This window comes from Macrotis lagotis, chromosome 2 (assembly GCF_037893015.1).
Source record: "Macrotis lagotis isolate mMagLag1 chromosome 2, bilby.v1.9.chrom.fasta, whole genome shotgun sequence".
In the NCBI taxonomy this organism is placed as follows: domain Eukaryota; kingdom Metazoa; phylum Chordata; class Mammalia; order Peramelemorphia; family Peramelidae; genus Macrotis; species Macrotis lagotis.
This window is the reverse complement of record NC_133659.1, coordinates 73,372,210-73,395,830: the sequence shown is the minus strand read 5'-3', so window position 1 is coordinate 73,395,830 and position 23,621 is coordinate 73,372,210. Positions and strand designations below refer to the sequence as shown.

The following is a 23,621-nucleotide window of genomic DNA, read 5'->3' as shown; positions in this document are numbered from 1 at the left end:
AATATATATACACACACACACACACACACACACACACACACACACACACACACACACACCTGGGCATTGCTACAGTCTCATCCATCATGAAATTGGAGTGTTGAAAATGGTGCAAGAGGACAAACCTACCCCCCTTTCTTCCTCCTTCATGAAACTGGCAGGGAAAGGAACACAGGCACTGGAAACATCCTGAGAGGGAGAAGGGATTCAAGAGAGAGAGAGAGATGATACGCCAATGTTCAGTAAAATCTTTATTCGCTTCACGTTTCTTATTTCAGAACTTGAACCGACAGATCACATGTAAAAATTGAGATGTTCTTTTCTTGTTCTATTGAGCATCTTTTTTTTTTTTAAACCAAGAATGTTCTTTAGCTGTGCAGCTGAAGCTTCCAGGCAATGTGAAGCAGAAGGTTCTTGCCTTCCCTCTGAAGCTGCCATTAGTGAATGTTACCTTCTAAACAATCATCCCCCACCCCTTCCTCCACCTCACCCCTACTTGTTTGAGTGAATGACGTCCAGTCTCTGGCAGAGTTAGCCGGCAGATCCTCGGTCCTTTCCTTCCTAAGCCTCTGTTGTCCGTCAGGATAAAAATTCTAGTAGCGAGTTTTTCTTCTCAGGAACATGGAAAGGATCTTTTCCACACTTCAACTGCAGTGCTTGCAGCAATGTGAACCAAGCCCAAGTTAGTGTGTTCTGTTGACAGGCAGGGATTTTCTTGAGTCCATCCTCTGAAACTAAAAATTAGAATTTAGGGACCCGAATCAATCCTCTCCATTTCCCATAGGAGGAAAGCTTATACTCAAGCCAAAGTAAAGGTGACTTCCTTAATTCCTAACTCACGTCCCCATCTTTAACCTAATCAGGCTTCTGAAATCTCAAAATCACAGGAGATGCTCTCTTATTTGGGTATGGTAACTAGCGTCTCTAAAACACTGGTGGACAAAAGCATGGCAGTGTGTGGGAGAGAATGAGAGATGGGGGAAAAGGGAGAGGGAATGTACTGTGCCACTGGAAAAGAAAAATGAACCCCAATGGGGGAGGAATCATGCTTACTGAGAACACCCTGGAATCACTCCATTCTCTTTTCCATGCACTGAATTCATTTTTCCTACCAAGATCTCCAGAGAAACAACAATCCAGACACCAGTTCTTCCATTCCCTCCTTAATTTTCAATTCTTGACATTAACTTCAAGTGTGAACAGAGAGAGAGAATGACTCACTGGGAGATGATCTGTAAGCAAATAAACTCCTCTCAGAAGTCTCCTTTGGGTGGCAATTTATTTCCTTTTTTTCTCCTCACAATGTAAGCAACACCTCACATGAACAAGCAGTTTTAGAATAAAACCTGCAAATTCACTTCCCTAAACTTAAAAATTGAGGCTCCAACAAGCAAGCAAGAATCAGGAAATAATCTCTTGACCCTAAGACCTTGCTTTGTGGGGGCATATATCAAAATATAATCTATTTATTCTAAATCCTTCTAGGTCCATTTAGCTTTGGATTCTTATTTCAAATGCACATTTGGTCTGATACCAGCAACCCAGACACCAATGGCTGAATTAAACACCCTAATTATAAGGAGCTCAGAATCCTGAAGAAATGGACAGAGCCCAAAGGTATTGTATTGTTATTATGACTATTAACAGGTTATCTCATTCTTTAAGGAGAATTTAGTGTAAGAAATTTAAGAGTCCCTGACTTATGGCTGATTCTTTAGAATCTTCTAAACCTTTCCCAATTCCTTTCAATCCTAACACAGAACACACACTGCACAACAATGATAGATACACTTAGTTCTAGCATTAAAACTAGCTTTGACTACTATTCTGGTTCTGAATCTCAAGGTTCATGAATCTGTGCTTGGTAAGAAATGGAGAATGGAAAACAATTTCTTGTATTAGGGAAGTGAATGATGTTGGGGTGGGGAAGGCTCATTTTAACGAAGCCACTTACATTTTCTATCTTGTTCCTTTAGCAGAATGATTTATTTTCAACCACCAGAATGAAATTCCCAAGCTTTTAGAAGTTTCTACTTTTTTCAGTTTGACCTCATAAAGGCAAGAGGTATGTCTGCAAAGGTGGGATCACATAATCTTCTTTTGTCCATTTGTGTCTGTACAGCATGAAAGCAGCATTTACCACAGAGAGTAAGGCGAGGAGTCTTGAGAGCCAGCTCTATCTCTGCAGCTCTCTCCTAGAAACTGTAGTATAAGTGTGATCCAAGTGACTCTCAGCTGAAGTGAGAATTTTCCCAGATACACACACACAGCATTTGGAACAAGTATTTTCCTTCTCCTCACATGCCAAGATTCTTTTTTCCTCAAGAGCCTGTTCTCTTTCTGGTTTCAGGTGAAGTGTACTGTGCCCAACAACCCCAGTATTGCCAAAGGATCACTCAATATTATCCCTCTAATCCAGAAAACTGGGCCTAAATCTCCTAAATCAGTTTCAAGATTCTGACTGCTTTAACCTAATTCCCAATGGCTGGGATCAAACATGTTCAATTATATCATATAAATAATAGTCTCTAATCAAGGACCTAGAAAAAGTAATAAGGACCAGAGGCAGATGAAACATGAGTGATTTAGAGACACACACCCGGGCAAACTGGCACCAAGCTTATGCTCGGGGCTGGTCTTCACACCTGCTTAACCTCCCATATTCAGAGTCTTTTTTTTCAGAACACAAACATAGCCCTTGGTTGCAACAACCTGAGGTGCCATGGGAATTTGGAGCTATGGAAACACAGAATATTACCATGTAGATCCAGGACATAAGAAGAAAATAAGGGGTGAGATAGGAGTATGAATAAATAAGTTTTTAAAAGCTACATATGACAACACTGAATCCAATGTCAAGGTTCAGATAGCCACTGCAAATGCATTCTAGTCTTTCATACCGCCCCAATCAAAAGTCATCTGTAAAGTCCAAGTATCAGAAAAGGAACCACTACCATTTTTAGATGTGAGCTGGTTTTTTCTCCCCAAAGATGCACCCCCTGGAGTGCTCTCCTCTGAAGGACCCAGAAGCCTTCATGACCCTGGATCCTTCATGGGGCTGAGCCTTCAAGGCAGAGGCAAAGAGGAGACAAGAGAAAGGGGTAGAATCCCAGACTCTCTGAGGAGGATGAGACCTCTGAGACCATCTCCACTCCCTCCCACAACCCCACAAGACTGATCTCTTCCAGACTCAAGGACAATATGACCTGAGGGCCCCTGCCCACCCCATTCTTCTTTCTCCAGGGTTTTTGTTCAATCAGCCCTATTCATCAGGAAGGCATCTGTCTGCTTGGAGTAAAAGTTAAATTTATGCTCAGGATGCATTAGACAGATAGCCCAAGAAGGTTTGCTTCAGAGACCAATTTTATCCTGCGGGTAGTGGTGGATACTTTTACATTTCTTGCAGTATTCAATGGAATCTTTCTCTTAGGAATCATGCAAACATAGAAACTAACCTGCCTATAAATGAGGGCACACTTTCTGCTTCACTCTAGCCCTTCCTTGAAATTCCATATGATTTGCTGTTAGCTTTCTTTTTTTCCTTTTTCTTTTTTTTTAAGGGCAGAGGGAGAGGCATAAACCCTCCAAAGGGATGTGCTATTTTTGCTTGGTGATGGTTTGACTTACCACCACAACCGCCTCTTTAAGAGGTGGCAAATACCTTCTCTAATGAGAATGAAGCTGCTTAAACTGCTCCCTGAAATTTGTTTAAGTCTCTTTAGAAGATAAGTGGGGGGGGGGAAGAGTGGGCATAGAGGGCAAAGGCTGGGAGGACTGTGGGGTTCAACTGAAACACACAGGCACACGTTCCAGAACCATTCTGGTATTCACATTCACATTCCATGCGTCTATGAGTCCTCTGCAGCTGGAAACCAAGCTTGTCCAACCATGATGCCCATGGTTAGAAATGGGCACACCAAGAACGGTGCCAAGGATTTTGGGAGGTCATGCGGGACCTCTCCAGGGTCTAAAGCTTTTCATTAGTGCTTTAGCTTTCCAAAGGGAAAAACAGCAGGTAACCAAGGCCCCTTTCCCTATGATCAGAGATCTCCGCTTGGTGTTTTCAGTCTTTTCCCTTCCATCCATTTGGAATCAATTGTGCTGTTTTTCTATCATTTGTAAAAAGAAGTTTCAATTGTTTTCCACTAAAATTACAAGTGGGAGAGAGTCATCCTGTCCTCCACCAGCACAGTGTCTGTCCCAAACTGATCCGTGCACTGCTTGACAGTGGCCAAGATGCTCAGGAGTCGCTGGTCCATGGCGTCCAGGTGGGTGTCGGAGAGCACAGGGGAGATGGGGTCGTGAGCCATGGCCGACTTTAAGGCAGACGTGAGCACACCCTTCTTCAAGTAGTTCAGCCGGTTCCAGGTGGAGACCCGAATTCTGGAAAACAGGAGAGGAACAGAGGTCACCGAGGCCTTGCAGCAGCCCACAAGCCTCCTCCACCATGGGGTCTGCCCCCTCCCGGCGCTTCCTCTGGCCCGGAGCTCGTGCCCCAGCCTAGCCACCTTGGCTGCTTTTCTTAAGGCTTCATTGACACTAAGGAGGCCCCAGGCGAAGAGGAGCCCCCTGAGGGCAGGGGCATACTCTGGCTCTTCTTTCAGCCCATAACAGGCTCTTGAAAAATGCTTGTGGACTAAGATTTTTTGTTTAATTTAAGACTAGTAAGAAGCCAGGCCCTTGAAGCCAAAATTCAGCCAAGCTTGTAGGAAAAGGAAGGCTCTACTTAGACAGTTCTTTCTATTAGTCTCACAAGTGACACGTTCATTCCCCCAGAGGAGCTTGAGGGGCTGCCCACCACCTCGCACCTCTGCAGGCTGGCCCCAACGGGCCTTGCCAGCTCTTGTACAGTTCCCATGCCCCCATCGATTACAGCTGCGTCACAATAGCTTCTTCCTCTTCTCACATACGACACTCCATTACCTGTGGAGTCGGGTGTGCTTGTACTGGCTATTTCCCAACGGCTGGGAGATTCCATCTCTCCCTGCCTCTGGAGGTCTGCCCACAGCTTTTAATGCCTTCTTTCTCTCACAGGGTGGCTGGTATCCATTCTGTACCTAGACCTACACCTCTATTTACCTACCTACCTACCCATCTCCTTACTCCTCTTCCTGACCCCAACAGCTCAGCCTCAATGAAAGAACAGAAGTTTCCTGAGGGCAGGGACTGTCCCTTCTGTCTTTGCATCCTCAGTGGAGCATAATGCTCAGCTCACGGGGCTCAAAGGAGGCTTATGGATGACAAAGGTAAAAGTCAAACCTTGAAGGGATTCTTCTTATACACAGTGTGTGCTCCAAAAAGGCAGTTAGAATGCTAAAAATACTGGCTTGGAACTCAAAGTGCGTCAAGGGGACTGGATTCTCAACCCATCCATCATGTTTTAAGCCTGGCCTCAGTGAGTTGGTGACAGGATCAGTTAGAGAGCTGTTAGTTCTCGGGTGCCCAAGTCACCCAGCCAAGGCTTCTCTTTTCAGTCATTCCTAAATGGGAAGGCATTAAGTGTGTGGGGCCTTCCCACAATTGGAAGAAAAAACATATCTGAATAGGAAGTAGAGAAATATTCTAAAGTCAAATATAAATTTAGGGCTAGTCTAGGTCTGCTTTTGTCAATCTGTAGAAAACTCAAAGCCAATTATACTCCAACTATCAGTTGCTAATGAATCTAATGTTATTAAAGAAGAAAAATCAGATTTTTTGATTACTGTATTCAATCTTGTGTATTATGGGGATTTTAGGGAGCCTGCCAACCATCGGTAATTTCCCTGAGTCTGTCTTGGGAGGCATGCAGGATAGAGTGGAGTGCAGGGAATAGAAATCTTATGGGATTTGTAGTCAGGAAGAACTGAATCTCAATCCTGCCTACCTCAGGGACCCTGGGCAAGGGAAAGACCCTCTTTTAGGTTATTTTCTCATGTGTAAAATGGGGATAAGAGCCCCTGCCTCCCAGGTTTTGTTAGGATCAAATGCAATAAATGTGCAGGTGTTATGTAAACCTTAAAATGCCATGGTAGTGTTAGCTACTACTATTAAATCTTACTAGATGCTCTTGAATATTCAAAATCCTTCCTATACTTTAGGTTCTAATACAAATGTGCTTTAAACAAACAAAAAAAAAGTCAAAACATGAAAACTATGAAAGTAAAATTGCCTTTGGCTTCGCCTTAAAACTTCGACAACTACCACAGAATGGTGACTCAGGAGACTCCTGTCCTGCCTGGTCAATGGGACAGAGGTATGAAATACCAGTCCTCAATCTTGGGGATGTTTCACTCACATGCAACACTGGTAGAGAGGGGCGAGGATGCTTCTCTCATCCAGCGTAGGGTTTCCAAAGCTGAAAAATAAATTAGAAGCCAGTGAATTAGCTTCAGAAGAGCCAATACTCTTTTCAACCATAGCAAGTTCTGTAAAGAATCCCAAAACTAGTCCCAGATAATTTCATGCTACACCAGTTTCAAATCACTTAAATTAAAAAACAAACAGGGCATGACCAATCACACTCACGATCCCCAATGGCCAGTTCTGGAGCATCTGCCAAATAAAAATGACAGGCCCTTTCCAGGCTCTTTCATCTGGTCAAGATCTATCAAGATGCTGAGGCCCCACTATACAGTAATTGAATAATAGAACTCCAAAACAGCAGTGAGGGTCAAAAAAGGAGAAGGGCTAGATTTCAGTTGCCTGAAAGAATTACTAAGAAAGGGAAGGAAAAGTTTCTAATAGACTGTTTTTTTTTAAAAAGGTTTTTGCAAGGCAAATGGGGTTAAGTGGCTTGCCCAAGGCCACATGGCTAGGTAATTATTAAGCGTCTGAGACCGGACTTGAACCCAGGTACTCCTGACTCCAAGGCCGGTGGTTTATCCACTGCGCCACCTAGCTGCCCCCAAGGCAATCCTTTTTAAAACAGTCTATACAGGGGCGGCTAGGTGACACAGTGGATAAACCACCGGCCTTGGAGTCAGGAGTACCTGGGTTCAAATCCGGTCTCAGACGCTTAATAATTACCTAGCCATGTGGCCTTGGGCAAGCCACTTAACTCTATTGCCTTGCAAAAAAAAAAAAAAAAAAAAAGGATTGCCTTATCACCCATCAAAATGACAAAGGGGAGAAGCTCATCCTGTTGCTTACCAGCATATTTTCTCTCTCACATTGGTATTCTCCCAGTTTTACAGAAGCTCAGGAGACTCTGGTTCATTGCTTATCAAGCATTTGTATTAAAATGGTCCTGGCAGGTAATTTAGAGACAGAAATGAGTGACCACACTAGGGATACTTTCCACATTCCAGTCTGGAAATGGAGCTGCCCTTGGTCACAACCCTCAACACAATTAACATCTTAAAATGATTCTACAAGTAATGATTCCAAGGTCAAATGCTGCTCTGAATAATTGGGGTCCAAGCAAGGTTCAGAAAATTTCAAAGGCTGCTGCTCCTTCGGCCTGGCTTGGCTGTGAGACACCAAGAGGCTCTGCAATGCTAGTGGGCCCCTCTATGGTGTTGCCACCATCTTTTACAGAATACTGGGCACTTGGTGTCCTGTCCAAGATGGTGGCACTTTGGGCCCACAGTGGACATCCACTCTTAAGAATCAGCTTCAGGGTGTTCCCAGCAACAGCCTGAATCTTTTCTCCAACAGCAGTGGTGGACCACCTGCTATGTTCTGAGCACCATCATTTAGGAAGTACCACCAAATGTGAGGCTCTGCCCCAGAAACTATGGGAGGGATGGAGTAGTAATCAGATTTAGGCTATGTCCTACTCCCAAATCTTAAGAAAAAAAAAGAATAAGTTTCCGTTTATTCCCCAAAGATCTCTGAGTCAAAGAAAGAGATGGAAACAGCTTTTCTGTTAAATAATCATGGATCAATCTTCCTTCTTCTCCTGATCACCAGAGGGCTATGGTTAGACAGCTGAGACAAGAGTCAAATGGAGAACAACTAAATTTACTAAATCAGGTGTTAAATTATTTGTACTTTTGGATAAATGACATTTGAGGTTGAAGAGCTGTCAGTGCCCATTATACCTTCAGTTTTGCAAACATGTCCAGCTCTCCTGGCCCTGGCTTCACTATCGAGAGAAAAAGCAGGCTCTCTAACCTTTGGCAGAACTATTTGACATTTCACTGAAAGTCTGAGTATTTAGAAAGGGCAAGGCTGGCAGGCCATTTCTAAATGGAAGTACTGAGAAGGAAAGGGTGCTGGCAGAGAAGTATCTATGCAAGGATAAGATGGGAAACATCACTGGCAGTTACACTCCTGGGGGAATATGCCAGCAGCAAGCAGTTTAGAGAGGCAAGATCACAGGTCTAGAGCTGGAAGGGACTTGCATTCACTTCAATTCTCTCATTTGATAGGATGAAAGGAAGGGAGGGAAGAAAGGAGAGGAGAGAGGGAAGAAGAGAAGGAGGAAGGAAGGAAGGATTTATTAAGTCCCTACTCTATACCAGACTCTGTGCTAAGCATCTTACAACTATTTTCTCATTTGATCCTCACAACCACCCTGGGAGGTAGGTACCACCATTATCCTCATGTTATAGTTGAAGAGGCTGACGCAGAGATATTAAATGCAACGGTTCCGCAGCTATAAATATCTGAGGTTATATTTGAATTCCTAACTCTCGATGCCTGCCTAAGACCTGGAGAGATTCTATTAAGTAACATCTTGAGATTTCCCAGTGGGTCTGGAACAAGAGAACTAATTTACTGTTTGGAGATTTTTGGGGTTCTATCTTAAATCACAATAATGGGTACAGTGAACTCCTCCCCTCAAATATTTCAGGGCTGAGGATGAACTCCATATTGCTCAAAGCATACCATTACTTTAAGGGCCTCAGTAACCTCTCTGTCCCTTAACTAAAAAAGTGAGAAGCAGTTCAAAGCCTCTCAGTGTCCTGGCCAAATGAAGACTTGTGATAATGGTCAAAAGGCCCTTTCCTGCTGGTAGGAAGTTTGAATATCATCTTCATCAGGAGTTTCCCTAACGTGAATCAGCACCATCCTTGAACAGAGACCTGGGTCCTCTGTTCCATCCTCCAATATTTGATCCTGTCTGACCCAGAGAAGAACCTATAAAAACCCACCAGGCTTTCCTTGTTTTGCTGTCCCCTTTCTGCCAACACCCCAAGGATACCTCCCCTGTTTCCCTCTGCCTCGAATGCCCTAACTCAATTGATATTAAGATTATTATATTGCTATGAAACACAGAAAAACAAAGAGCACTTTAAAGTAGTAATGACAAACTCAAAGAGGATTGGGGGGCACTAAACCATACATAAGGATCTCTGTGGACTGCATATTGATTTAGAAAACTACCAATTATTATCATCTATGTTTTATTGTATTTTTAGTTATTTTATTAACATTTTGCTGCCATGTGTTTGACCCTTCTGGCTTAGGTTCCTTTCTTGGGCACACATGAGCCACTCTCTGATAAACATGGTGACATGACCTCTATGTACCTTTTGGCATTATCCAAGAGAATGAGCATGCTAGCGCCTTCATCGTCCTGAAAGCTCTCGTAGTGATGACGGTCAGCATTGCCAATCAGATAATCAAACACAGCAGTGTCCACAATGTCCAGGAGCCGGGGGCCAGAGTCATAGGGAGATGTCTTCTTCACAGCGTCACAGTAGCTATCGTCATACTCCCACCTGGAGGCAGGCAGCAGCACCAGGGTTATTTACTGAGTGGTCAACACTGTGCTTGGCACTGTTCAAAACAAAGAGAAGCCAGAGTCCCTTCCCGGCAGGTTCACACCTGGCTGCCCCAGCCCTTCTGAGCCTCTGACCATCAGACACTCACAGGCAGCAGGACACCAGACCAAGCCCCAAGATAGAATTAATTAGCAGCCTGGCCCTAAGCTCGAGGCATTTTACCTGGCAAGCTTCCCCTCCCTGTAAGTCCTGCCCCATGGGTGCCGGTGCTTCTGCAGAGGCCAGACGTCTGGAAGCCACAGGGTGACGGAGCCCTCCATGAGGTCTCCCTCCGCACAGGCAGGCTCTGTTTCTCGACAATAATAACACTTCCCATAAAAGCAAGTGTTGTTACCTTAGAGAGACAAAGAAATCAAACATCATAGAAATGAAAAATCTCAAAGACACTCCCCACAAAAACCTCATAAAACAACTCCATAATGAGAAGAACAGAAGGCCTCAACTCCTTTTATTTGGCTTAAAGACAAATAAACTTTCTTTTTCATGATACTCAACTGTCAAATAAGTGAAATATCAAAGTCACTGCCCTGCACATAAAAGGAGTTTGATGTTTGCTGAACATGTACTACAAAGGCTTACTTAGCCACTATATATTATAAAGTGCGAGCATAGATCACTTGCCAATTGATTTCACAAAACAAACAGGTTTGGTGAAACAGTGTTACAGGTGGCTCCTCCAGAGTTTTGGGAACAATACTAGCCAGGGAAGAAGGGATAAGGGAGAAAAATCTTTGTCTAGACTTCCAGCTTACTGTTTAAGACTATGTCTCACCAATGAGAAGAGGGAAATTGAGGGGAAAAGGAAAGAAAAGAAAGAAATGGAAAGTGGGAAAGGGAGGAAAGAAGAAATAAGGTAAGAGGGAAGAAAGGAGAAGGGAAGGAGAGAAAGGGAAGAAATAAAGGAAGAAACTACTTCAAAACATCTCCTATTTTGGACAATGCAGATGAGAGAAGAAGGGGGAAAGGCTTTTTTTAAACAGGAACTTCATTAACAGGCCCTTAAGAAACAGAGACAGGCAATTACTATGAGCTGTCCTGACTGAGCTATTGACAGAATGTGAAGACTAAGGGAGAGGGAGAAGAGAGATGACAGACAGGTCTTTTTGGGGGGGCCAACTATCTAGAAAATAATATGAAACTAACAGAAACAGATTATTCAGGAAAAGGAGTTGATATTGGCTATGGAAGATTAATTTGATTTAGATATACTGAGTATGAAATATCAAGAGGACTTGCAAATGTAAAAATGTGGGACTGATACACAGAAATTTGGGTGGGACCTATACAAAGGCAAGAGCTGAAAATATAAGAATAGAAGAGATCTTTAAAGAACAAAGAAAAGATGAAATGTAAAAAGGAGAGTTTCTTGTCCTGTAGAACTTCTCCTCCTCTTTAGACGATATTGCAGAGGGAATTTCATGCAAAATAACATTCTGAGGTGCTATTCCTTAATGGACAAGAAATAAAATATGACAAACTTTTCTCAAAAGGATTCCTATGAACTGTTACTGATTATATTGAAATTATTCCAAATCAAGAAGAATAAGAATATGAAAGGACTCTAGATGTATGAACTGATCCACCCATTTTAGAAAACAACTTGGAATTCAACTAAAAAAAAAAAAAACAATTAAAATGTCCAGAGCAAGTTCCCACTAGTAGGCATACACTCCAAAAAGGTCACTGAAAGAAAGTAAATAGTCTTTTCATATACATCAAAGTATTTATGGTAACACTTTTAGTAGTAGAAAGAGACTAAAAAAGAAGCTGCTTAATGATTGGGGATAAACAATTTGTGGTAGATACAGCAATATAAATGGAAACTATGTCCTTAGAGGGGATATAAAATGATAAATTCTTGTTATAAGTTACAAGAGATGGGTTTTTTTTTTTAGATTTTTTTTTCAAGGCAATGGATTTAAGTGGCTTGCCCAAGGCCACATGGCTAGGTAATTATTAAGTGTCTCAGGTCATATTCGAACCCAGGTACTCCTGACTCCAAGGCCGGTGCTCTATTCACTGCGCCACCTAGCCGCCCAGGTTTTCTTGATAGTGAGGGAAAAGGGTCATATTCAGAAATGAAGGTGTATAGGTCTGTCTATCATGTATTTGTCCTCTCCCTGTCTACACAATATGCTTCTTGAGAGGGGAGATCTGGTCTTTAATCTTCTCTGTAACTCTAGCTCACAGCAGAAGAGCTTTGTACAACAACATTGATTATCATCACCATTCTACTCCTAAAGCTCTGTGATAATGAATGAATGCTCCTTGTTTTCCTGAAACTTCTGTAACACTTTCTTTTTTGGATTCTTTTGCTAGCTCTTCTTCCCATCCTCAAAATGGACATTCCCCAAGATTCTGGCATTATTTCATGCCTGAACCACTATAACAGCTTCTTACTGATTTTCCCCAATCCAATCCAGCCCATTGCTGATGCCATCAGTGCCAGATTACTCTTCATACAGTATGCTTATTGTGCTACAACCTTGCTCAAAAATCTTCAATGGTCTCTATTACTTATAGTACAATGCACCATAAGTAATATAAATACAAATATAAATATAAACACTGACCTGATGATCAATGTCCTTCACAAACCTATCTTCCAAGCCTTTTTTCCCACTATTCCTTTGTATTCCATAATCAAGTCAGATTGAACTTCAAGGCATATTCCCTAAAAACATTTTGCCCATTCTTACTCCTATGTTTATTCTAGTTCTTCTGCCTTGACCACCCTGCCTCTCTTTTAACTCTGGCTAGGAAATCCCACTTCTATTTCTATTAGTTTAGATGCCACCACTTCCATGAAGCCTTCTTTGAACATCATAAAATAAAAGTGATTTCTTAAATCTTGGGACCCCTTTCTTACAGTATTCCTCCTTTTTTTTTTAATTTTTCAAGGCAATGGGATTAAGTGGTTTGCCCAAGGCCACATGGCTAGGGTAATTATTAAGTGTCTGAGGCCGGATTTGAACTCAGGTACTCCTGACTCCAAGGCCAGTGTTCTATCTGCTGCGCCACCTAGCTGCCGCCAGTACTCCTTTTTGAAAACCTAAAAACACTAGATAAACATGATCTCCTACTCTTAGCACATACCACTTGGTACCATCATTATTAATGAGTGTCATTATCTCCTCTATAGCTTTCAAGCTCCTCAAGAGAACAATGCTTTCATTTGCTTTCATTTTTATCTCTCTGCATATGTATTAAACCTTTTGTTAATCAACTGCCAATAGCCTTCAATTATTCCATCATTTAAGAATGAAAAATTCCCCAAAGGAGACCTTATAGTAATATTTCCCTCAGAAGTCTAATGGTGCTATGAAAACATACATTTTTATAGGGCTCCATTGCTATTCAAAGAGCAGAAGAAGTAGTTTGGCATTATAGAATAATCCTAATAATGAAAATAATCCTACCACCCTAAGCTTTAAGAGACAAAATCATTTATTGGTGTTTGAGAAAACATAATAAAGTTTTGGGAGAGATTGATTAACTTGATGTTCATTCAGGGAACAAAATATACCTGGCTGGTAATTCTACTCTTGGCATGAACTATTATTTCTCTAAACTATTATTTCTCTATTTCTCTCTAAACTATTATTTCTCTAAAAAGTCTATTTTGCAGAATTATTCATTGCATTTTTTTTTTTTTTGGTCTAGACTTGTGTCTTTACCCGTTCGGGGAATTCCTGATGTGGAAAGTCCTTTTATAGATGCAGATCTGCAATTCATCAGTAATTTAGAGTTGTCAGAGGGACCAAGTAGTGGAAGAACTCTCATGGTCACAAAGTTAGGATGTCAGCAGCAAGATCAGAACCCAGACCTTCCTGACTCCATGTCTAAATCTCTACACTGCTTCTAATTCTATACTGTCATTGGAAATACCAACATTGAGGTATGTAATCTTATTACCAACTAAACAGAACAAAATACTGGAGACAAATCAGTGCTCCTGGATGATTTTGGTTACATGTAGAATATACAATCAAGCAATAAGCTTTTGGTAAGCATTCACTATACTGGCTGATGGAGATATAAAGGAAAAAATGAGAGTCCTTGCCTTCAAAGATCAGACCTTGTTCTTCTTCTCTCTCCTCCCTCAAATGGAAATCTCAACTCAACCCGATTGTCTCAAGGGCTAAGGAAGAGCTCACTACTTCTGATAGGGCCTCTCTGTATTTGTTGGATGGTACTAGATATTAGAAAGTCCTTATGCAGATAAGAAACTGCCTCTTTGCACTTCTGACTGGTGGCCATTTTACTATTTTTGAAATAACAAAACCAATAACTCTTCATTTCTTTGAAGCCACCTATCACATCTACTCTTTGTTTTCTTTCTCAGGATTAAGTTGGGACACTCTGTTCCTTCAACTATTCCTCATATGACAGAGTCCAGACTCTTTAAGTTAAATATGCTATCTTGGGACATAGTGAGCTCCCACTTCCCTGGAGACTGGAGGATCATTTCACAGCCCTGAAGAGTGGGAATTTCTTTTGGTGAACCAAATGACAGTGCCTTACAATTCTAAAATTTTTGATTCATCACCATGCTCATCACTGTCATCTGGACAGTATTTTGTCAAATTCTCTCTGATGTGATGTCCTGATATGGATGTCCTCATTCAGATATTGTCTGATAAGCACAGAGGGCCCACTCCTTACTAACATCAATTAGACTGATAAGAGGAATGATCTAGTTTATTCCATTTCTAGTCACTAGGTTAAATAACCCCCTATTTAACTATTTCTTTGAATTTCCTTACCAAGAGTTAAGAATGTGCTTAGTAATTGCTCTGTGGCAACAGGCTTGATTTCAGTTCGAAGATTCACGAATCTCCCAACCACCAAGGGGGCACGGCGGAAACCTAAGATTCTAACAAGAAAGAAATAAACAAGTCATTAATAAAATATTTTGGGGTTTTTGGTTTTTGCAAGGCAATGGGGTTAAGTGGCTTGCCCAAGGCCACACGGCTAGGTCATTATTAAGTGTCTGAGACTGGATTTGAACACAGGTACTCCTGACTCCAAGGCCGGTGCTTTATCCACTATGCCACCTAGCCACCCCTACCATTAGGTAATTATTAAGTATCTGAGGTCGCACTTGAACTTAGTTCCTCCTGACTCCAGGGCCAGTGCTCTATCCACTATGCAACTTAGCCGACCCAATAAAGTATTTTTTTTAGTTTGTTTTTTTTTGGTAAGGCAATGGGGTTAAGTGGCTTGCCCAAGGCCACATAGCTAGGTAATTATTAAGTGTCTGAGGCCGGATTTGAACCCAGGTACTCCTGACTCCAAGGCCGGTGCTTTATCCACTGTGCCACCTAGCCCCCCCCCCCCATAAAGTATTTTGAAAGAAATTTTTAGACCCATAAACAAGTGTTCAAAACTTCCAATGAGAGATACTTCACTAACCAAAAATTACACTGTTTACCTGAAATCAAAACCTCAAAGAAAAATTTACATCGAGTCTCTAACATTTGAGAAGGCATTTTTCTCTAATGGCAATGGAGGAGCTATTACTCTTTGGTTGAGAAGTCTGAAAACTGTTTATTTATTCTAGCCAAGACTCTACTCTCAATACAGCAAATGGGACCTCAGATATAAGATATAGTAAAAATTTTTGGTTCCAAAAATATTCTTATAGCCAATTTGAAAAATTTTAAATTAATCTCTACCTTTTTATTGGTGTTCTTCTTAGTTACAATCCAGGTTAATATTTTTTTTTGTTGAGATCTCAGATGTATCAGTATGTTACATGTTTTAAAATATGAGTAAAACTATCCAAAAAGCAGAACCTTCAAGCTAGAAATCTGCAATGTTATGTTTTCATTTAATAACTAGTTCAATTATGCTATTTTAAACTTTGGACTTTTAACTCTGATGGTTCATTATTTAGAAAGGAAAATTTTCCTTGGTCATTATCTCATTTTTATAGATAAATCTAGCAATTATACATCATAATTTCTTGACAACTGACAGAAGCCCTACGAGGAACTGAAATAGTTTATTTGAGGTAGAATATTCATTTGGGAACCAATGTTGTCATGTAGATTTCAATAGTGCAAAATCAATGGGATCCTATTCATTTAAAATGAATTGGGAATTAAGTCAAAATTATTGGAAGCACATGCTCCAGGAAAACTTCTGCAACACCTTTCTAAGAGAGAAAGATTAAAAAAAATCCCAAGAGTATGTAAAAACTTATTCATTTACCTGTCCAAGTGAAAGGCTGCTACTTCTGCATTGTGCCTGTCATAACCAGCATATGGCTCCCCTTCCACCACATACTCTCGGCTATACCTGAAAAAGAAGGTCCAAGTAGAGTCAGGATATGAATTCTATCAAGTCCAGGTCTGTCTTGAAGACTGTACTTTGGCCAATCCTTGGAAGAATTTAGAATCTTTGTACCTAGTTAAAGGAGGGCAGCCTCAGAGAGTCTCCACAGTCAGTCCCCAAGGATAAGATATTTCATTTCTTTTTCTTTCAATTACATTTTAGAATTTACATCAAAGTCATTTCAGGCTCCTCTTCAACCCTCTCTTGTGATGAAGAAAAACAATTAAGAATATATGATCCAGTGACCCCACTGGAAATAAACACAATACTTTGTCTTATTTCTTTCATGTGAAGGGAGCTATGTTTCATTATCTGTTCCTTGAGATCTTCAATTTTCAATCAGATCTCAGCTTCCTTTTAGTAATGTTTTCATTTCTATTCTAGTAGTTATTGCTATTATTATTATTCTCTTGGTTCTGTTTATTTAACTTTCTCTCTATTAAGACAAATCTTCCTATGCCTCTCTGAATTTCTAATATTGGTACAATAATAGCATATAACATTCATTTACAATCAATTTTTCAGTCATTTCTCAATTGATTTTAGTTTTCTGCTACTGATATTTTTCTTTTTTTAAATTTTTTTCCAATTACATGCAAAGGTAGTTTTCAACATTCATCCATTTGCACATTTAGGAGTTCTACATTTTTCTATCACTCTCCTTTCTCTTCTCCTCCTCCCCATGGCAGCTAACAATTTGGTATACTTGTACCATTGTGTTTGACATATTTCCTTATTTGTCATGTTGTGAAAGAGGAGTTAGAGCTAAGGGGGTGAAAATCATGAGAAAGAAAAATATAAAAGAAAATTAAAAAACTGAATACAATATGCTTTGCTCTGCAAACTCCACAGTTTTTTTGTTTTGTTTTGATTTTTTTCTGGCCATGGATATCATTTTCCATAACAAGTCCCTTTTCTTTGCCACTATAAATAAAGCTGCAAAAAATATTTTTGTACACGTTGGTCTTTTCCCCTTTTTATAATCTCTTTGAGATATAGATTTAGTAACAGTATTGTTGGATCAAAGGATTACTATTGATATTTTAGTATATAATGGACCTTTGTTTCCACCATTTACCTATTTGGAAATGTTCCCTGGAGGTAGCAGAATTATTAGGACCAAGGGTGTAGACAGAGTAATCATTTTTCTTGCATAATTCCAAATCAATGTCTAATTTAGAGTTCTATCAGCAATCTATTAGTTTGAAGGTACTAGAAGGCAGTTCAGAATTGGGGCATGATCTGAGTTTGGGGCAAAGACAGAAAATGCCACATTTATTTGGTTGTTGTAACATTGATTGCTTCTATTTTTTTTTTGACATCTTTGTCCATTTGCAAATGGTATGAGATGAAACTTCAGGGTTGTATTAATTTGAATTTCTTTTACTGGCAGGGAATTGTGGGTATGTCTTTTTTGCCTTCATTCAGAGTTTACAATATTTCTAAGACTTTCATATCCTTTGGCCTTTTATTAATTGATGAATGACACCATTACTGATTATACTGCTAAAGCAAAGGTGGAATATAAATGCCCAACTGTCCAAGTTTCTAAGAAGACCAAATTTATGGGATAAATGTAGCTGTGATCCTCCTCAAATTAATTTACTAACAGGGTGTTTTGCAGTAAACTTGGTTCTGCTCTCTCACTTTCTCAGAGCTATCTAAGGAAATGCCATTTAGTAAAAGCACACCAGTCTAGAGTCAGGAGTCCTGACTTCTCTTCCTGGCTCTGCCACTCCCTGATTGATCATGTGGACTTGGAGAAATTATTTCAATTTATGGTCATCTATAAAATGGAGGGGGTGTTGGTTTGGGCTAAATGGTATTGGTGTTCTTAGGGTCATCTTGGCAGAGGCATCCTAAATGAACATGGACAAGAGACATCCTGTCCACTCCCTTCTCCCTAGTGAAAAGCATCATGATATGACTTCTCTCTCATCACATTCAGCTTAGATCAATGTATACCATGGAAACAATGTCAAGACTAACAGCTTGCCTTCTGTGGGGGGTGGGGGTGGAGGAGGGAAGTGAGATTAGGGGAAAAATTGTAAAATTTAAAATAAATAAATTTTTAAAAAGAAAAAACATCATGAAAAACCATAACAAAGGTGCTCACCTTGCCCACACTGCATGAACTGGAAGGAGACCTTGAAGGCTTCCCTAGGAACTGGGGACAAAGATACCCTGAGACAGAAGCAAGCTGTCACTGCTCCCCTCTACACTCTCCCATCTCCAAGGCAGAGATGACTGTGGGGGAGCAGAGAGATGAGGTGCAGGTGAAAGGTGCATCATAGAGGACTGGCATGGTAAAATTATATATATATATATATATATATATATATATATATATATATATATATATTGAACATTTATGCTTTAAAAAACCATTCATTGCCTTGGGATTAGGGATCAGCTCCTCTTAGGAAGAGCACAGTTCAGAGCAAACAGTGCATCTGTTAGGCAGTGCTGACACCCCCTTCTGAAGGGCAGCCAACTCAGCCTAGGGGGCAAGGGGCCAACACCTGAACACTAACTACACTGAGCAGAGCTCTAACCAACCATAGGAAAGCAGGCTGGGAGCTCTCTGTTCTAAAGTTGCCTGAAATGTAAAATTCTATTAAAAATCCATTAAAAAGTTGGGTTGGAAAGGATGGAAACAACCAAATAAATGTGACATTTTCTCTCTGCCCCAAACCCAGATCATACACCAATTCTGAACTGCCTTCCAGTACCTTCTTTCTATCTTATGGCTATAATTATGAGAGAGGATTCTATGATTTCATTGGTAGGTCCAACTTTCAGGTCAGGAAACTCCTTCCACCAGAGTAAACTAGCACCACTCATCTTCAAGAGCCCTTTGAGCACTAAGTGACTTGTTCAGGATCACTCGGGCAATGTGTGCCCAAGGCAGGACTTGAACTCAGCACTTTCTGCTCTCACTCCAACTCCCCATCCACTACACCACGCTACCTTCCCCAGGCATGGTAGAGCTTTCAGAGAATCACTGCTTCAATGCTATGCATTCTGAGACTCAGAAAGCTTCTCTAGAGTACAGGCAATGTCTGAGGAAAAAGGAGGGCTATGTTTGGATGTTTTCCCTTGAACAAATAGACTACTTGACTTTCAGAACTCGGCCCTCCAAAGAGAGTTATCACCCAAGCTCATCAGCGACCTGAACGAGACAGACTTCTCTGTGTGATGTGCCGGGGCCCATCCACTCAGCAGTTAATCATCTTAAGTCATTGGCAGGGCAGCAGAGTTCATCCCAGAACTGCCACTACATCACCCTCATTCTTCTGGGAAAGAGCGTCAGAACCTGATTCAGTCATTAATCTGCTCTTCCAGCAGGGATGAACCAGTTTCTGAAGCAATAGGGGTCAGAAGGACAATTTTCTGGCCGTTCAAGGGCCGCCAGCAGAGTCGGTAAGCATTTACGCCAGTCTCCATCACCACGTCTCCTTCTATGGAGCTGCCCGGTGAGAATGCAGACCCACCTAACAGCCGACTGCTGCTCTGCTCCCCAAGGCAGGAGCCAACCATGCTGCCGGTGTAGAAGGCAGAGGTTTAGAAGTAGGAGCAGGCTAGGCTGTAGTCAACAACTGACACTTATACACTGCCTAATACATATAGGCTTTTGTGCTAAACAATTTACAAATATCAACTCCTTTGATCCTCACAACAATCCTGAAGTAGGTCATGTTATAGATGAGGAAACTGAGGCAAACAGAGGTTAAAGGATGTGCCCAGGGTCATACAGCTAACAAGTTTCTAAGCTGGATTTGAATTCAGATCTTCCTGCCTGTAGGCTGGGCTTGATCCACTGTTCTGAATCAGTCACTGAAGTTTTCTGAGTAGGGGCAGCAGAGTGATTAGTTTAGGTTTGGGAAGAATTAATGTGACTGTAACATATAATTGATTAGTTGAAATAGGAGTGCCAAAGGAGGTGTGTTGTAGGTCTTGATGTAGGGATTTAAAAAATGACAAGAAGGCAGGATCCCAGTAAGTCTTTGAGTTTGGCCCACCAGTGCATAGTAAACTGCTAGGTCTTCTAATTGCTAACCCAGTCTCTCTTCCCGCTCAAATAAATTCCTATCTAATTATTGCAAGTCTATTTCCAAGTCTTCACTCATATTGCAACTTAATTTCAAATTCTCCCTTAACAAAGTGAAGGCCATTTCCTTTTGTCTGAATGTACGCAATCCTCTCACCTCCTTTCTATCACATGTATTATTTCATTTCTTTGTATACCCTTCTTCAGCACATTCTCTCCGATTATAAGTTCCTATAAGTCAGGGAGTAGATATGATTCTATAAAATTCCCACCTGCTTAAGAGACTTTGGAGGAGTCTTCACACCAATTAGAGAGAAAGACAAATTTAATAGATATAGTCAAACGTAAAGGGAATTAGGTTTTTCTGGGTCTTGGTTTCCTCATCTAAGAAATGAGAAAATTATATCAGTTAATCTCTAAGCCTCCTTCCAACTCTACAGTTCTTTAATTCTGTGACATTTTCACGTAAGTATCCTTTATCCTTAATATCTGCGAAATCCAGCACTTTAAATGCCAGCTAACATCCCTTTACCTCTCAGTTATTTCCTTACTATACTCTGCACTCCCCAGCTGTTAGAGGAGCAGGTGTCCTTCCTCTGCCTCAGCCCCAACACACCCTTCAGCTGCCTTGTGTCTCCCTGCCAGAGGGATCAGATTTAATGCTCCTATGTTCCTTTGTTCCTACTTCTTGTCCTCTCAAACTGCAGAATACAAAAAAAAAGTCCATCACACTTCTCTCAAAAGCTAGCACCATGCATTTGAATGGAATATTATTGTTCTATAATAAATGATGAGAATACAAATTTCAGAAAAATCTGGAAAGATTTACATGAACTGATGCTGAGTGAAGTAAGCAGAACCTGGAGAACATTGTACACATGAACAGCAACATTGTGTGATGATCAACTATGATGGACTTAACTAGCTCATTTCAGCAATACAGTGATCAAAGAAAATTCTAAAAGACTCATGATGGAAAATACCACCTACATCCATAGGAAAAACTGAAGGAGTCTGAATGTAGATCAAAGCATACTATTTTTCACTTTTTAAGATTTTTTTCTTTTTTGAGGTTTTTCTTTTTGTTCTGATTCTTCTTTCACAGCATAATTAAAAGAGATATGTGTAATATGATTGTGCATTTATAACCTATATCAGATTCCTTACTGTCTTGGGGATGGGGGAGGGAAGGATGACAGAAAAAACTTTATAAAAATGAATGTTGAACACTGCCTTCATATATAACTGAAAAAATAAATAAATAATAAAATTTAAAAGTTAGCACCATGGAACTGGAAAGTGTCCTCAATATTTAAAAATATTCTGAGGATCTTGTGAAATTTCGCTGGTATAAAAGAAAACATACATACCCTAACATCCAATACTACAGCTAGATTCCTATTACTGTGAATGATGAATTCTCCATAGTAGTTCCATTATTTGAACTGTAGATTTCCACTGAGTTGGAATCAATGATCATACATCCTTAACTTTTCAAATATATGTGACTACTTATTCATGATTGAAACCAATTAGAACCTAGTAACAGTTCAAGATCACAGATACTAACAATTATGTCCCCTTTTAACAGCATGGCCATAAACTCTAATAAAGTTATAAACATCATTGGAAATCATTCTTGTTCTTCCCAATATGAGCCAGAAGGTGTCACTATCAACCTTTCCACATTTCAATTTTTAATTGTAGTTTTAGCTTATATTTTAATCTTGTTTAATATTTATATTATCATGTTTATTATCTATGTTGTTTATTTATCTTAATTTTACACTAAAGCTTAGTAAATCAGTCAAGTGGCTAGCTTTTCCCTTAAAATGGAAGATAAAACCCCAGGACTTGAAAGTGTTAAAAGCTTAGAAGTCTTAGGTTACCTAATCCAAAGTTCTCCCTTCAGAAAGGAAGAAAGAAAACTCACCGTTTAGGTTTGAAGACCACTTTCTGCCCTCCTTCAAGTATGAGTAAGGCTTTAAGCTGAGTCCCCTTATAACCCACATCAGCCTTAATGATCTTCTTGGTGGCCATGGCATGCATGATGGCCCCCAGCTCTGGGGTCTCCTCTGGGTATACTTCCCGGGGAACTACCCACTGAGCAGCAATCTCCCAAGGAGACTGCAACGTATGCTCCAGGCGGGGATCCAGCTCCACACGCAGGCTAGCCATCATTCGGTGAAAGGCCCTCTGGTCCTCACGGTTGGCGGCTGAAGTGTCCAAGTTGTCAATAAGGAAAACTTTTGTAAAGATAAAGATGACAAGGAGGATGACCAGTAGGACAGCTCGCTGTTTCAGCTTCATGGTGGCTACTTTTCCTTCTCCCTTAGCCTAGGCTCTCTCTTTGGTTAGGGTGAGGAGATGGCAGTTAATGTAGAGAGTTCATGATTATCATTTGAACTAGTCCATTCCATCACTAAAGCATCTCCTAGGATTCCTGCAAGTCAAAATATAAAGCCTTTGGTTAAAGGTAATTGACAGACCTGAATCTATCTCTGGTTCAACTTCAGGCAAATTGGTTACCCCAATCTTCAGAAAGTCAATTATTTTAAATGAATTTGTCCCATTGGTTAATAAGTATTTGGCTTAAATAGTTCTAATTAGCAAAAATTATAATCTTTGTCTTTTTATGTATATTCAGAGAATTTATGCTTAAAAATGAATAATGCAGTATTTTTTTTAATATTAATTATAGACTGATTTACAAATACATAATTAAGTTGAAAATCAAAACAGTGGCAAGAAGAAAAAACTATTAGACAAAAGAATATCATTGGGGGTGGTGAGGGGAGACAGGAACCAGGAGTGATTTTATTGGTGTAGAAACTCTTTCCTCTAATGCAGACTGACTATTCCTCTGTAACTTAGTTTTTTTTTAGTTTTTTTTTTTTTGCAAGGCAATAGGGTTAAGTGGCTTGCCCAAGGTCACACAGTTAGGTAATTATTAAGTGTCTGAGGCCAGATTTGAACTCAGGTACTCCTGACTGCAGGGCTGGTGCTCTATCCACTGCACCACCTAGCGGCCTCTTGTAACTTAGTTTAAAGAATCGCATGAGTCACTCAAAGCTTAAGTAGTCCAGTCACACAACAAGTATGGATGAGGCAAGACTTGAATTCACCATTAAAATGTAAAGTGAAATCATCAACTTTTTTTTGGTACCTTATGAATTCTACAAATGCTTTTTAAATGCCCCAGACAATCAAAGTTTAGTGAGTCTCCTATTATCCAAATATGGTTTTTATGTATCAAATTATTAAACTAACAAAAAATCAAATAGGGTAAGAAAGAATAGCATCTCAACAAAAAATCCAAATTGTAAGCAATCTCACATGTGTCATGATCAATACTCATGCATTTAAACAAGATTCCTAGATACATCTTCCTAATTAGTCTCTATTAATTATTCTTCAAAATTAAAGCCCCTGTAATATATGGATAATCAACTCCAGTTAAATTAGATGGAGAAAAAACATATTCCTACACCATCTGGCTATTGCAGAACATGACCAGAAAG

General features: G+C 40.3%; 1 protein-coding gene across 1 annotated transcript; it reads right to left on the bottom strand.

The window, feature by feature from the left end:
* Positions 1-234: 234 nt before the first annotated feature.
* Positions 235-22,543, bottom strand: FAM20B (FAM20B glycosaminoglycan xylosylkinase). Its single transcript, XM_074222132.1, has 7 exons — positions 22,034-22,543; positions 15,927-16,013; positions 14,477-14,586; positions 9,873-10,044; positions 9,456-9,647; positions 6,275-6,334; positions 235-4,383 (listed from the first exon to the last, which is right to left on the bottom strand). The coding sequence occupies exons 1-7, from the start codon at positions 22,408-22,410 to the stop codon at positions 4,152-4,154; spliced, it is 1,230 nt and encodes a 409-aa protein (XP_074078233.1). The 5' UTR covers positions 22,411-22,543; the 3' UTR covers positions 235-4,151.
* Between the last annotated feature and the right edge of the window lie 1,078 nt (positions 22,544-23,621).

Bases quoted from the DNA above. Each gene is read 5' to 3' on its own strand.
- FAM20B (XM_074222132.1), bottom strand. From the start codon at position 22,410: ATGAAGCTGAAACAGCGAGCTGTCCTACTGGTCATCCTCCTTGTCATC. The intron at 14,587-15,926 runs GTAAATGAATAA...CTTTCTTGTTAG, and splicing joins GCAGCCTTTCACTTGGACAG to AATCTTAGGTTTCCGCCGTG. The intron at 6,335-9,455 runs GTACATAGAGGT...TTTATTTTTCAG, and splicing joins CTCTTGGATAATGCCAAAAG to CTTTGGAAACCCTACGCTGG.